General features: G+C 42.8%; 1 protein-coding gene across 2 annotated transcripts in view; it reads right to left on the bottom strand.

The window, feature by feature from the left end:
- Window positions 1–15,477, bottom strand: part of LOC109418403 (tyrosine-protein phosphatase corkscrew) — a 318,951-nt gene extending 303,474 nt beyond the window's left edge. The window contains exons 1-2 of one of the 2 annotated variants that reach the window (XM_062855670.1): window positions 14,961–15,477; window positions 2,017–2,627 (exon numbers count right to left, since the gene is read on the bottom strand). In XM_062855670.1, the coding sequence (XP_062711654.1) occupies window positions 2,017–2,030 (14 nt within the window). In that variant the 5' untranslated portion in view covers window positions 2,031–2,627; window positions 14,961–15,477. The remainder of the gene's footprint in view (window positions 1–2,016; window positions 2,628–14,960) is intronic. The other variant, XM_062855672.1, reaches the window with a different exon arrangement.
- Window positions 15,478–15,907: the final 430 nt, after the last annotated feature.

Genomic DNA, 15,907 nt, shown 5'->3' with positions numbered 1-15,907 from the left:
AACAGAGACGAGAGAGCGAGTTCAGATTGCAATGAAATTTACAAACGTTTCGAACGGTCAAGGCAGTGTTGCCAGTTGATTCTATAAAGGAATCACTTTCATTAAATTTTATTGAGTCTTAAAAAACTGTTGGAACTTGGTGAGCTTTTTCCAATTTAGTTATAATGCTCTGAATAAGATATTGAAAGAAAGCAAAGAAAAGCATCTTACGAGATTCCTTTCAGGAATCTAGCGAGATTCCCTTCAGAAATGTGACGAAATTCTCTTCAGAAATCTGATGAGATTCCCTTCAGGAACCTGTCGAGATTTCCTTCAGAAATCGAACGAGATTCCCTTCAATAATCTGACGAGATTCCTTCAGGAATCTGACGAGTTTCTCTTCAGGAATCTGTCGAGATTCTCATCAGGAATCTGTCGAGATTCCGATCAGGAATCTGTCGGGATTCCCTTCAGGAATCTTTCGAGATTCCCATCAGCGATCTGTCGAGATTCCCTTCAGCAATCTGTCGAGATTCACTTCAGGAATCTGTTGAGATTCCCTTCAGGAACTTGTCGAGATTCCCATCAGGAATCTGACGAGAATCCCTTCAGGAATCTAACGAGATTCCCTTCAGGAATCTGTCGAGATTTTCTTCAGGAATCTGTCAAAATTCTCTTCAGGAATCTGTCAAAATTCTCTTCAGGAATCTGTCAAAATTCTCTTCAGGAATCTTTCGAGATTCCCTTCAGGAATCTGATGAGATTCCCTTCAGGAATCTGATGAGATTCCCTTCAGGAATCTGATGAGATTCCCTTCAGGAATCTGATGAGATTCCTTTCAAGAATCTGATGAGATTCCCTTCAGGAATCTGATGAGATTCCCTTCAGGAATCTAATGAGATTCCCTTCAGGAATCTGGTGAGATTCCCTTCAGGTCAGGAATCTGGAGAGATTCTCTTCAGGAATCTATCGAGATTCCCTTCAGAAATCTATCGAGATTCCCTTCAGGAATCTATCGAGATTTCCTTCAGGAATCTGTCGAGATTCGCTTCAGGAATCTATCGAGATTTCCTTCAGGAATCTGTCAAGATTCCCTTGAGGAATCTTACGAGATTCTCTTCATAAGTCTTATAAAATTCCTTTCAGGAATATTACGAAGTTCCCTTCAGGAATCTGACGAGATTCCCTGCAGGAATCTGACGAGATTCTTTGCAGGAATCTTACGAGATTCCCTGCAGGAATCTGACTAGATTCCTTTCAGGAATCTGACGAGATCCCCTGCAGGAATCTGACGAAATTCCCTTCAGAAATGTGACGAGATTCCCTTCAGGAATCTGATGAGATCCCCTTCAGGAATCTGACGAGATTCCCTGCAGGAATCTGACGAGATTCTTTGCAGGAATCTTACGAGATTCCCTGCAGGAATCTGACTAGATTCCTTTCAGGAATCTGACGAGATCCCCTGCAGGAATCTGACGAAATTCCCTTCAGAAATGTGACGAGATTCCCTTCAGGAATCTGATGAGATCCCCTTCACGAATCTGTCGAGATTCCCTTCACGAATCTGTCGAGATTCCCTTCAGGAATCTGTCGAGATTCCTTTCAGGAATCTGTCGAGATTCCCTTCAAAAATCTGTCGAGATTCCCTTCAGGAATCTGTCGAGATTCCTTTCAGGAATCTGTCGAGATTCCCTTCAAAAATCTGTCGAGATTCCCTTCAGGAATTTGTCGAGATTGAGCAAAGTTGCTAATGTCCAAAAGATCGATGCAAAGCTATGACCCACATAAACTGGCAACTCTGCCGTGCCATCTGCTGAACCACCATCAGGCCGGAGCAACACCCTCATTTCACCTTTCACACGGTCCACTTGCACAAACAAAGGAAATGCTGTGCGCTCCGCTACAGATGCGGTATTGAGACTCGGTCTCAATTTAATCAGACTGAATTTATGAATTCCAACGAAATCCAGACCATTAGGATTCCAATAAACACTTATAACTCATATTAGGTGACCTTGTATTGCCCACCATCCTTACCTTCGGGAAGTCATCTCCTTCGTCGTCCCAGAAGAAATCGGGCGTCCACACAAATCAGCTGTTGGTTTTCAACCTTGGCTCTTCTCTCCTGCTGTTGCCACTGCTCCTCTCACCCCTGCCTGTGTACACTTCTCTTCTCACGCTTCTTCCACACCACCAGCACGGTTCACTTCGCACGCACCAGTTCACACAGCCAGAAATTTTCACACACCCTCACTTGTTTGGCCTTCTCTCGCGCTTTCGTACTCTCTATTTCTCACTCAATGCCAATCCGCACTCCACACACGAGCGAGGAACAGCGATGGGATGGGATGACGGTGCTGGTCGGTCATCGACGATGGTGGTGCACTGATCTTTGATATTTTCCTGACTTTTTTTCCTTTTTCTTTCCACTCGTCACTGCTTTTCCTTCTTTCGAGGACAGATTTTTCCTCGCTGCTATTTCGACAATTTTTGCATTCTGGCAGATTTTCGTGTCACCGTAATCATTCAGACTTTCTGTTATACATCCAGAAACTCACTTTTTCACTCTCAACAACAGCAGCTCCCGATGTTTCCTGTCAGCATTGATCGAACTCTTCTGAATTCCAAACGAAACTCGATGCACTTCACTGAAATTGATAGGATACAAAACTTCCGATTAGCATTTCTCAGATTCAGTTTCCACTAGATTTTTAACTCAGTAGATCTGACAATCAGTGCAGGCGGTGGGTTTCTGCTGCACAACGAGTCAGTCACTTAGTCAGTCAGCCAGCAGGTACCTCTAGTGTCTGTTTTACTACAGTTTAGTTCAGCTCGATAACAGACGGAAGCCCCCCAATGTCAGCTAGCCAGTATCGGTCGGTCGCACTATGGAATGAATAGAAAGAGAGAGAGACCCCAAAGAAGGTCGATTATTGCATGGGGGAGCAGCACCAGTGTTGCCAGATGGTGCGAGGAATTTGGCATATTTCCATCGATTATTGGCTTATGTTTGACTGATGGATTTTTTGGAAATTGGTGAGATCTTTCCACTTTTAATCGTTTCAGATTCCTGAGAGGCCAGATTCTTGAGGTAAATCTCTCCTGATCCTAAAGCAAATCTCTCCACATTCCTGAGTGGAATCTCTCCAGATTCCGGAGAGGAATGTCTCCAGAATCCTGCTGTGAATGTCTCCAGATTCCTGTGGGGAATCTCTCCACATTCCTGAGGAGAATCTCTTCAGATTCCTGTGACGAACCTTTCTCTAGATTCTTAAGAGTAATATCTCCAGATTCCTGAGAGGAATACCTCTAGATTACTGAGTGGAAACTCTCCTGATCCAGAGGCGAATCTCTCCAGATTCCTGGGAGGAATCTCTCCAGATACGTGAGGAGAATCTCTTCAGATTCCTGTGAAGAATTTCTACAGAATCCTTCAGATTCCTGAGAGGAATCTGTTCAGATTCATGAGAGAAATCTCTCCAGATTCCGGAGAATAATCTCTCCAGATTACTGAGGTGAATCTCTCCTGATCCAACGGCAATTCTAGATTCCTGTGGAGAATCGCTCCAGATTCATGTGGAGAATCTCTTCAGATTCCTGAGAAAAATCTCTATACATTCCTGAAAGGAATATCTCCAGATTCCTGAGAGAAATCTCTCCAGATTCCTGAAAAGAATCTCTCCAGATTTCTGAAGGAATTTCTCCAGATTCCTGAAAGGAATCTCTCAAATTCCTGAGAGAAATCTCTCCAGATTCCTGGAAGGAATCTCTCCAGATTCCTGGGAGGAATCTCTCCAGATTCCTGGGAGGAATCTCTCCAGATTCCTGGGAGGAATCTCTCCAGATTCCTGGGAGGAATCTCTCCAGATTCCTGGGAGGAATCTCTCCAGATTCCTGGGAGGAATCTCTCCAGATTCCTGGGAGGAATCTCTCCAGATTCCTGGGAGGAATCTCTCCAGATTCCTGGGAGGAATCTCTCCAGATTCCTGGGAGGAATCTCTCCAGATTCCTGGGAGGAATCTCTCCAGATTCCTGGGAGGAATCTCTCCAGATTCCTGGGAGGAATCTCTCCAGATTCCTGAGAGGAATCTCTCCAGATTCCTGAGAGGAATCTCTCCAAATTCCTGAGAGGAATCTCTCCAAATTCCTGAGAGGAATCTTTCCAGATTCCTGAGAGGAATCTCTCCAGATTCCTGAGAGGAATTTCTCCAGATTCCTGAGAGGAATCTCTCCAGATTCCTGAGAGGAATCTCCATAGATTCCTGAGAGGAATCTCCCCAGATTCCAGAGAGGAATCTCTCCAGATTCCTGAAAGGAATCTCTCCAGATTCCTGAGAGGAATCTCTCCAGATTCCTGAGAGAAATCTCTCCAGATTACTGAGAGGAATCTCTCCAGATTCCTGAAAGAAATCTCCCCAGATTCTTGAGAGGAATCTCTCCAGATTCCTGAGAGGAATCTCAGTCTCCTATGAGAAATTTCTTCAGATTTCTGCGAGAAATCTCTCCAGATTCCTGAGAAAAATCTCTCCAGGTACCTGTGAGGAATCTCTCCAGATTCCTGAGAGGAATCTCTCCGGATTCCTGTGAGGAATCTCTCCAGATTCCTGAGAGAAATTTCTCCAGATTCCTGAGAGGAATCTCTCCAGATTCCTGAGAGAAATCTCTCCAGATTCCTGGGAGGAATCTCTCCAGATTCCTGGGAGGAATCTCTCCAGATTCCTGGGAGGGATCTCTCCAGATTTCTGGGAGGGATCTCTCCAGATTCCTGGGAGGAATCTCTCCAGATTCCTGGGAGGAATCTCTCCAGATTCCTTGGAGGAATCTCTCCAGATTCCTGGGAGGAATCTCTCCAGATTCCTGGGAGGAATCTCTCCAGATTCCTGGGAGGAATCTCTCCAGATTCCTGGGAGGAATCTCTCCAGATTCCTGGGAGGAATCTCTCCAGATTCCTGGGAGGAATCTCTCCAGATTCCTGGGAGGAATCTCTCCAGATTCCTGGGAGGAATCTCTCCAGATTCCTGGGAGGAATCTCTCCAGATTCCTGGGAGGAATCTCTCCAGATTCCTGGGAGGAATCTCTCCAGATTCCTGGGAGGAATCTCTCCAGATTCCTGGGAGGAATCTCTCCAGATTCCTGGGAGGAATCTCTCCAGATTCCTGGGAGGAATCTCTCCAGATTCCTGGGAGGAATCTCTCCAGATTCCTGAGAGGAATCTCTCCAGATTCCTGAGAGGAATCTCTCCAAATTCCTGAGAGGAATCTCTCCAAATTCCTGAGAGGAATCTTTCCAGATTCCTGAGAGGAATCTCTCCAGATTCCTGAGAGGAATTTCTCCAGATTCCTGAGAGGAATCTCTCCAGATTCCTGAGAGGAATCTCCATAGATTCCTGAGAGGAATCTCCCCAGATTCCAGAGAGGAATCTCTCCAGATTCCTGAAAGGAATCTCTCCAGATTCCTGAGAGGAATCTCTCCAGATTCCTGAGAGAAATCTCTCCAGATTCCTGAGAGGAATCTCTCCAGATTCCTGAAAGAAATCTCCCCAGATTCTTGAGAGGAATCTCTCCAGATTCCTGAGAGGAATCTCAGTCTCCTATGAGAAATTTCTTCAGATTTCTGCGAGAAATCTCTCCAGATTCCTGAGAAAAATCTCTCCAGGTACCTGTGAGGAATCTCTCCAGATTCCTGAGAGGAATCTCTCCGGATTCCTGTGAGGAATCTCTCCAGATTCCTGAGAGAAATTTCTCCAGATTCCTGAGAGGAATCTCTCCAGATTCCTGAGAGAAATCTCTCCAGATTCCTGGGAGGAATCTCTCCAGATTCCTGGGAGGAATCTCTCCAGATTCCTGGGAGGGATCTCTCCAGATTTCTGGGAGGGATCTCTCCAGATTCCTGGGAGGAATCTCTCCAGATTCCTGGGAGGAATCTCTCAAGATTCCTTGGAGGAATCTCTCCAGATTCCTGGGAGGAATCTCTCCAGATTCCTGGGAGGAATCTCTCCAGATTCCTGGGAGGAATCTCTCCAGATTCCTGGGAGGAATCTCTCCAGATTCCTGAAAGGAATCTCTCCAGATTCCTGAGAGGAGTCTCTCCAGATTCCTGAGAGGAATCTCTCCAGATTCCTGAGAGGAATCTCTCCAGATTCCTGAGAGGAATCTCTCCAGATTCCTGAGAGGAATCTCTCCAGATTCCTGAGAGGAATCTCTCCAGATTCCTGAGAGGAATCTCTCCAGATTCCTGAGAGGAATCTCTCCAGATTCCTGAGAGGAATCTCTCCAGATTCCTGAGAGGAATATCTCCAGATTCCTGAGAGGAATCTCTCCAGATTCCTGAGAGGAATCTCTCCAGATTCCTGAGAGGAATCTCTCCAGATTCCTGAGAGGAATCTCTCCAGATTCCTGAGAGGAATCTCTCCAGATTCCTGAGAGGAATCTCTCCAGATTCCTGAGAGGAATCTCTCCAGATTCCTGAGAGGAATCTCTCCAGATTCCTGAGAGGAATCTTTCCAGATTCCTGAGAGGAATCTCTCCAGATTCCTGAGAGGAATCTCTCCAGATTCCTGAGAGGAATCTCTCCAGATTCCTGAGAGGAATCTCTCCAGATTCCTGAGAGGAATCTCTCCAGATTCCTGAGAGGAATCTCTCCAGATTCCTGAGAGGAATCTCTCCAGATTCCTGAGAGGAATCTCTCCAGATTCCTGAGAGGAATCTCTCCAGATTCCTGAGAGGAATCTCTCCAGATTCCTGAGAGGAATCTCTCCAGATTCCTGAGAGGAATCTCTCCAGATTCCTGAGAGGAATCTCTCCAGATTCCTGAGAGGAATCTCTCCAGATTCCTGAGAGGAATCTCTCCAGATTCCTGAGAGGAATCTCTCCAGATTCCTGAGAGGAATCTCTCCAGATTCCTGAGAGGAATCTCTCCAGATGCCTGAGAGGAATCTCTCCAGATTCCTGAAAGGAATCTCTCCAGATTCCTGAGAGGAATCGCTCCAGATTCCTGAAAGGAATCTCTCCAGATTCCCGAGAGAAATCTCTCCAGATTACTGAGAGGACTCGTTTCAGATTCCTGAAAGGTACCATTCCAGATTCCTGAAAGGAATCTTTCCAGATTTCTGAAAGGAATCTTTCCAGATTCCTGGGAGGAATCTCTCCAGATTTCTGGGAGGAATCTCTCCAGATTCCTGGGAGGAATCTCTCCAGATTCCTGAGAAGGATCTCTCCAGATTCCTGAGAGGAATCTCTCCAGATTCCTGAGAGGAATCTCTCCAGATTCCTGAGAGGAATCTCTCCAGATTCCTGAGAGGAATCTCTCCAGATTCCTGAGGGGAATCTCTCCACATTCCTCAGGAGAATTTCTTCAGTTTCCTGTGAGGAATCTTTCTCCAGATACCTGAGATAAAGCTTGCTCTAGATTCCTAAGAGGAATCTCTCCAGATTCCTTGGAGGAATCTTTGCATATTCTTGAGGTGAATGTCTTCAAATTCCCGTGACAAATCTCGCCAGATTCCAGTGGGAAATCTCTCCAGATTCCTGTGAGGAATCTTTCACCAGATTCCTGAGAGGTACCTTTTTCTAAATTCCTAAGAGGAATCTCTCCCGATTCCTGAGATGAATCTCACCTGATCCTAAGGCGAATCTCTGCTTATTCCTGTGGGGAATCTCTTCAGATTTCTGTGGGAAATATCGTTCCAGATTCCTTAGAGAAATTTCTCCAGTTCCTGGGAGGAATCTCTCCAGATTCCTGAGAGGAATCTCTCCAAGTTCCTGAGAAGAATCTCTTCAGATTCCTGAGGCGAATCTCTCCAGATTCTTGAGGCGAATCTTTCCAGATTCCTGACAAGAATCTCTCCAGATTCCTAAGGCGAATCTTTCCAGATTCCTGACAAGAATCTCTACAGATTCCTGAAAGGGATCTCTTCAGATTTCTGACAGAAATCTATCCAGATTATTGAGAGGAATCTCTCAGGATTCCTGAGGTGAATCTTTCCTGAACATAAGGCAAATCTCTCCAGATTCCTTAGAGGAATTTCTCCAGATTCCAGAGAGGAATCTCTCCAGATCCCCGTGGGGAAACTCTCTTGATTCCTATGTGAAATCTTTCCAGATTCCTGAGGAGAATCTCTCCAGATTCCTGAGAGGAATCTCTTCAGACTCCTGAGGTGAACCACTCCTGATCCTAAGACGAATCTCTCCAGATTCCTGAGAGGAATCTCTCCAGAATCCTGAGAGAAAATTCTTCAGATTCCTGAGAGGAATCTCTCCAGATTCCTGAGAGGAATCTCTCCAGATCCCTAAAAGGAATCTCTCCAGATTCCTGAGAAGAATCTCTCCAGACTCCTAAGAGAATATTTTCCAGATTCCTGAGAAGAATCTATCCAGATTCATGAGAGAAATCTCTCCAGATTCCTGTGAGGAATATCTCCAGATTTCTGAGAGGAAGCTCCCCAGATTCCTGAGGAATCTCCCCAGATTCCTGAGAGGAATCTCTCCAGATTTCTGTAGAAGATCGCTCTACATTCCTGTGAGGAATCCCTCCAGATTCCTGAGAGGAATCTCTCCAGATTCCTGTGAGGAATATCTCCAGATTTCTGCCAGGAATCTCTCCAGATTCTTGTGAGGAATCTCTCCAGATTCTTGTGAGGAATCTCCCCAGATTCCTGAGAGGAATCTTACCAGATTCCTGAGAGGAATCTCTCCAGATTTCTGTAGAAGATCGCTCTACATTCCTGTGAGGAATCCCTCCAGATTCCTGAGAGGAATTTCTCCAGATTCCTGAGAGGAAACTCTCCAGATTCCTGAGAGGAATCTCTCTAGATTCCTAGGAGGAATCTCTCCAGATTTCTGAGAGAAATGTCCCCAGAATCCTATAGGAAATCGCTCTACATTCCTGTAAGGAGCCTCTCCAGATTCCTGGCGGAAATCTCTCCAGATTCCTGAGGGGAATCTCTCTCAATTCTTTGGAAGAATCTCTCCAGATTTTTGAGAGGAATCGCTCGAGATTCCTGAGAGGAATCTATCCAAATTTCTGTAGGGGATCGCTCTACATTCCTGTGAGGAAAGGCGAATGATCCTAAGGCGAATTTCTCCAGATTCCTGTGGGAAATCTCTCCAGATTTCTGTAGGGAATCTTTTCATGTTCCTGAGAGAGATCTCTCCAGATTCCTGAGCAGAATCTATTCAGAATACTGAAACGAATATCCCCAGATTCTGAGAGGAATCTCTTCAAATTGCTGAGAGGATTCTCTCCAGACTCCTATAAGAAATCTCTCCAAATTCCTGAGAGGAATCTCTCCAGATTCCGGTGAAGGATCTCTCCAGATTTCTGTGAGGAATCTCTCCAGATTCCTGTGAGAAATCTATCCAGATTTCTGTGAGGGTTCGCTCTACATTCCTGTGAGGAATCTCTCCTGATCCTAAGGCGAATTTCTCCAGATTCCTGTGGGAAATCTCTCGAGATTTCTGTGGGAAATCTATCGAGATTTCTGTGGAGAATCTCTCCAGATTCATGAGAGAAATCTCTCCAGATTCCTAAGAGGAATCTCTCCTAATACCTGAGAAGAATCTCTTCAGACTCCTGAAAGAAATCTCTTCAGATTCCTGAGGAATTTCTCTAGATTACTGATTGGAATCTCGCCAGGTCCTAAGGCGAATCTCTCCAGATTTCTGAGAGGAATCTCTCCACACTCCTTAAACGAATCTTTTCAGATGTTAAGAAACCATTTCTTTTTGAAAGAAATTTAGGTGCAAATGTCAAAGCAATCAGCCTAAAGGAGCTCTGAGAAAAATCTAAATATTTTTTAACCGATTTGCGAGAGTAAACCCTTGAAGAAATTTTTCATTTTCATTTCATTTTCATTTTGCAGCATTTGGTGGGGCAATAAGAGCGCAAGTCAATCCAAAGCCGAAGATCAAGGAGGGGTAATGGCCGTAATAGTCCGTGCGGACCACATGAACACCATCGGAGGGGTACTGGTATGGGTTGGGGGAAGGAATTGGAGTGCAAATAATACGGCGAAATTCAATGAAACATGGGTTTAACCCTCCACTTCCCATGGTTGTTCTAGCTAGAGAGCACCATCCATTTTCGACGAAATCTGGACAAACGGAATTAGATAAATATGATGCAATAATTTTTAGAATATGACTGTAACCTCATAAGTTCAACCCACTTGTGTCAATAGTAGAACTATTGATAAACAATCAAGGACCTATTGGTTTACAACAAAACAAAGTTCATTGATTTCGAAAAATTCAGCCAATTTGCAATATTTTTTGTTCAAGCGCTTCTTTCGGAAACGCTTTTTTGGCATAGAAATAGTTGTTTAAAGTCGTGGAAAGGGAAGGGTTTGATTGGTTATCTTTAGATGAAAAATATACAAATTAATTTTGACTTGAAAATAAATAAATAACAAAACAATGAAATCATTTTAGCTGTCTAAATTTAAAAATAAAAAAAAATGAAAATTCAAAGACTAAACCTTCTTTTCTAGACCCAAGAAAATTCAAATCCGGCTATTACGTTGAAAATTACTGAAAATACAGTACAGATCGGACTCGACTATCCGGATTCAAACTCTGAAGCCTCTTAAAAACCACATCTGGCAAACGGAATGATGTACAAAGCTGAAATATTTACAGGCTACTAATCAAAATTAGCTTGACAAAATGTCAAAATTTTAGCTTTATACATACAACATTTCGTTCCCTAGACACACGTTTCCGAAGCTTCAGAACCCGACTCCGGACAATTGAGTCCGACCTGTACAAACATATTACGTGGTATTACTAACACTCAAAATAGGAGCTCCTGCTCAAACGGTTCCAAATTCTATGCACCCGTTTGGAAGATATGTAAATATAATAATGAAAAAAAAAACACAAGTTTAATACAGTTATCCTGGCCATAGCCCTATTGCTAGTTACTTTTGTCTAGGTAGGCTCAACTAATAGTGCAGTTTCTAGCGTCAATTGTCTTCTAGATTCCTAGAGCAATAATGATGAGTAGTAAGTGTAACGCAGATACCACCCACACCCAATTTTACGTAACGCTCCTCAAAATCTAACTGCAAATTCCTAAAATATTGGGTCTATGCAAACTGAACTATGACATTGCTTTGGAAATTGTGATAGGCTCACTGCGGATACTCCTCTGGTCCCCATTAGCATTTACGGCCGATTTTTTCACCTCTGCTCAGCTCTTAAACCAGATTCACATCTATCTTAAGGCTGAATCAGAAATGAATAAATTGGCGCACAAAGTGCTAATGGGTTAAGCCCTCCCATCGCGTCAAGATCGAATATCCATGGGGAGGGAGTAAACCCTTGAAGAAATTTTGCCGAAAAAGGTCTTTGAAGATTGTGCGATTTGGTAGAATTTCTTGGATAATAAACCTTGTTCATTTTTCTTCATTTTTTATTATTTGTAAAGACATTTCTGTAGATTTTTATTGGATAAATTATAGATTTTATAAAATTTGGGCAATTTTTTGAATAAAATGTTCAAAATTCCCTTCTGGAAAAACCTGGAGAACTCGAAGAATTTGATTTTGTCTTATGAATAGACACCCTGTGAAGGTTTTCGCGGACTTTCTTTTGAAGTTTCATGTGGGATTTTTCTCGGAATTTCTCCCATAACTTCTCTCAGAAGATTCCTTATGGAGTTCTTCCTGCAGTTCCTTACCAGGGTTGTTAACGTTAATCAACGATTAACGCCGTTACGTTAACTCGTTAACGTTAATTGTAACGATTAACGTTTTTTGCGTTGATTTTTCAGGGCCGTTGATCAACGTTAACGTTAACGCTGAGCGTTGAATTAACGTTAACGACTCCGTTGATTTTTACGTTAATTGTGCAATTTGACCGATACTGATAGGCACAAAGCTTCTCTCGAGGTCGAGGAAATTTCCTTTACGAAAATTTCCTGGACTTACCGGAAATGTTTGGAGATGTTTCAAAAATATTGTTGAAAAAAATACTAGAGAGCATGATGAAATCGGCAAAAATGTGGGCTAATTTCTGTTGAATTTGCTACCACTGTTGGCATTTATTTTTGTCTCTGAAAAATCATGGCATTAACATTCACAAGGAATTTCGTAAATATTTGCTTTCTAGGTTAAGTTTAAGAATTTTCAAATTGTGTTTATTTCTAGTAGTCGCAATAAGTAACGTCAATTTATGCATTTATTTGACCAGTCATATGCTCCCGTGCACCATTATTGCTAACCCAACATTATATGTGGCAACTCTTTAGGCGACTATTTGGAACTTTGCCTAGTGCGCGAAGAATTATTTGTCCACTAATGTGGGCGCTATCTAATGCGTAACGAGTCGGTTGACGATATTACAGCGTGCCTGGTCAGTTTAAACGCATAATTGATGAGCGTATTGTGAAACAACTGCAATAAACACAAACTATAGAGAATGACCTCTTTAAATACTTTAGCCTTCAGTACACGCTTTGCCAAGTGTGCAAATTTTTCCGCACGCATAACCCAGCAGGCCAACAGCGGTCGCAACATTGACAAAACATCGGAAATGTCAAGCGTTTGATTTGATGTTGGTTGATGCGTGCGGAAAAGTTTGCACACTTGGCAAAGCGTATACTGAAGGCTTTACCGATAAAAAATACTCATTGGTCATCATTTCCATGGTAGGTAACATGACTACTCACTTTGTACTCCATCATTTTTTTTCTAAGTATTAGAATATTGGGGTTGAAACAAAACTCCCACCGATGTATGTCTTTTCTTCGAAGTCCCAATCGTTCCAATAATGGTTCTATTCACTCTTGAATTTGTGGAGAAACGGGTTTCTTCATTTTGAATCTTGCATTTCAACAAACTTGATCCGCTCGAATTTCTAGTTTAGTTAGATGTCCACCTGAGACATGTCCACTTCACAAACCAATCTTTGTTTTTGAGAAACGCGATTGAGTTACCAAAAGTCAGTGAAAAAAATTGCATTTTTGACATGTCTACTGCGATAGAAAAAAAACAGTGCATCAAGCTCGAATCTACCTCCTTCGTTAGCACAAAAATAAATGAAATACTTATTTCATAGTAAATACAAAATAAGAATAAGCTCTCATCTCAAAGATGCAGCGTGACTAGCTAAACAGTGAACCGATATCTATCGTCAGCAGAGTGAGTTTACCACCAAAAGGATTCCCAGGCCCTTAGCCGTGGAAAGTATGTTATTTAATTGTTATGCCAGGTCTATCTATACCAGGGCTGGGAGTGATCAGGCCAGAGAAACTCGGAACGAACTACGCGTGCCGATCCAAACTACAGATCGAAATCGCCGGCCTGGCCAGATGACTACACAAAAATCTTTACAAACAAGATTCTTCCTGGCGCCTTCAGGAGGCACTGCCAGCCAACACTATCGTGTCTTTTTCATATCACAGTGAGTAATTAACGGTTGGATTAACGCTATTCGTTAACGTTGATTTAACGCATCCCGTTGACGTTAACGTTAATTACTATAAAAATTAACGCAACGCCGTTGACGTTGATTTCGGCGAAAATTAACGTCAACGGCGTTAATCGTTGATTAACGTTAACAACCCTGTTCCTTACATATGTTTTCCCTGTCTTTTTCTCTTAGTTTACAGGATGCATTGTAGTGATCCTACTTCGATTATTATTTTGGCAAGATTTGCTCGGTAGTATTCTCAGGGATCTTCCCAAAACTCCTACCAGCAATTATCCCGAGTACAGGGTTCTCCTTCTGAAGTTTTTAAATAGTTTCTCCCGGAGTTCCTGCAGTGATTTTCCAGGAGTTTTCTCGGAAAGTCTCCTAGGATAACTTATGAAATGATTTGTAAGAAATTCCCGGAGAAACATCGGGAGGAATCCAGATGAAATCTTGCGAGAAACTTCGCAAAGATCTAGATACAGAAATCTTGAGAGGAATTTCGGAAGAAAATCTAAGGCATCTTGGAAAACTTTTCTGGACGTAATCTCGTGGGAATATATAAGGGAAAGAAGGAAGGAGGAACACTGGAAACCTCGGAGAGAAGTTTCTGTGAGGAAGTCCAAACAAAATATTGCAGTAGTCTCTAAAAGAACTCTTGCAAGAATCTCGCTAACATTCCGTGAGAAACTGTTAAGAGACAATCCCGCGAAATCACTGAGAAATTCCTAAAGGAACTTTGAATAAATTTTGTAAGGATCCCCCAGCAGGAAACCCTTGAAGCATATCGGAAAAACCTCACTGGAAGAATTGCCGTCAAGTACTTCCCTGCAGAGACCCTGGGAGGAACTCTGGTAGTCAGAGGAACAACTCTCAATAATCTCGAAAGAACACCCAAAGTCTTGAATGTATATAATGGACTGAGAGGTCCTCTGTAGATCCTTCAAGTATTACTACGGAGATTGTCGATCTTAAGAAAACGCCGAGAAGTATAATTTTGCCGATAACGCTTCGTCTGAAATCTTGCATTTGAATGGTTGTTGTATTTTTTTTTTTTTTGTATTTGTATTTATTTAGTAAAACGTAAGCCTTTAGTTTAACACTTTTTGTTAGGTCAAGGAAACAAACATACAGAAAAAAAAAAAAAAAAAAAAAAAAAAAAACTAGTGGATAACTAAATGGTACTACCTATAATACTACTTATGTATAAAGCGAAACGCAAAAATTACTCGTCTTGAAATCGTAAGTATGGCAAGGTAGTCTAGCATTTGTAGTTGTAGTGTTTTCATCCACAATGTGTTTCATGACTAATGCCGCCTTTTGAAAATGCTGATCCAAGCTCTTTGCTTCTCCGGAGGTTCCGGTCAACAGTCAAGTCCCAACTATTCATTTTTGAGACCTGTCCAACTGTTACGCTAGGTTTCACAAATTTCTTCATTTCTTCGGCCACCCACCCACCTCCAACCAACCAGCTCAGCACCACTGACACCCTTCTTCCAGTCCCACCCAAGCACTGATTGTCTTCTGCTGCTTCCCTTCCGCTCCTCCCAGACACGACATTCACATAACCACCTTTATGTTGCACTATGCTCCTTCCTGATGCTGCTGTTACTGCTCTGCCCCCACACAACTCTTTCCCTCACGCATGCAATAAGTTCACGGAAGATTTTGCACAAAATCCCGCTGTCAAAATTCCTACACGCGTGTCACGATCGGGACGCGTTCACTTTTTTTGGCGACGACGAGGACGACGGCGACACTGCTGCTGCTGCTTCTGCTGCACAATCAACACACAACAAAACGATGGACGACGGTGACAACTACTCGCGGACTCGCGGACACGACGACGACGGAACGAAAGCAGCCATGTTTGCACTCTGCGCGGCGGCGATTCTCCTCGATATGGTGGACAACACTGCGTTCAAATTATGGACTTTTTTTTTATTATCACTGTTTCGTTTTCCACTCGCTTCAGGCTGCTTCTGGCTGATGGTGTTGTGTTGGGTCTTTTTCTCCCACTTGCGCGGAGGTTTTTCTTCGGTGAAATTTTGACGTTTTTGCGTGGAGGAATGTCACTGAGAGGAAAGAAAACGAAACTCGGCTCGGAAGCGACCGCGGGATCGGTCGATATGTTTCGGCTGTCATTTGATGTTTCTCTGAAAACTTAACGAAAAGGCAAGAATATCTACAAAAAAAAGACACTGAGGGAAAAGTTCTTTTCAAGACCTAAATTTTGAAAAAAAATATTGATTTTAGGGAGCGTCCATAAATTACGTCACGCAAAAATTGCCAATTGGGTTGTTTAGTGAATAAAATATTGCTATTTTCTTTAGCCTAATCGCAAGAGCTCATTTTTCTGAGCATAACGTGATTTTATTGGATTCCAATACCTTTGTTTTGATGGTTAAATTAACAAAACAATTCTAATTTTCGTGGATAGAATGACAGTTCAATCGATAAAGTGACAGTTTGACCCGAACAAAAAAATTTCCCCGTACAAACTTTAAATGCATTTTAAA

The sequence above is a fragment of the Aedes albopictus genome, chromosome 3 (genome assembly GCF_035046485.1).
Source record: "Aedes albopictus strain Foshan chromosome 3, AalbF5, whole genome shotgun sequence".
NCBI lineage: Eukaryota > Metazoa > Arthropoda > Insecta > Diptera > Culicidae > Aedes > Aedes albopictus.
Note: the sequence above shows the minus strand (reverse complement) of the source record. Positions and strands in the feature narration are given on the sequence as shown.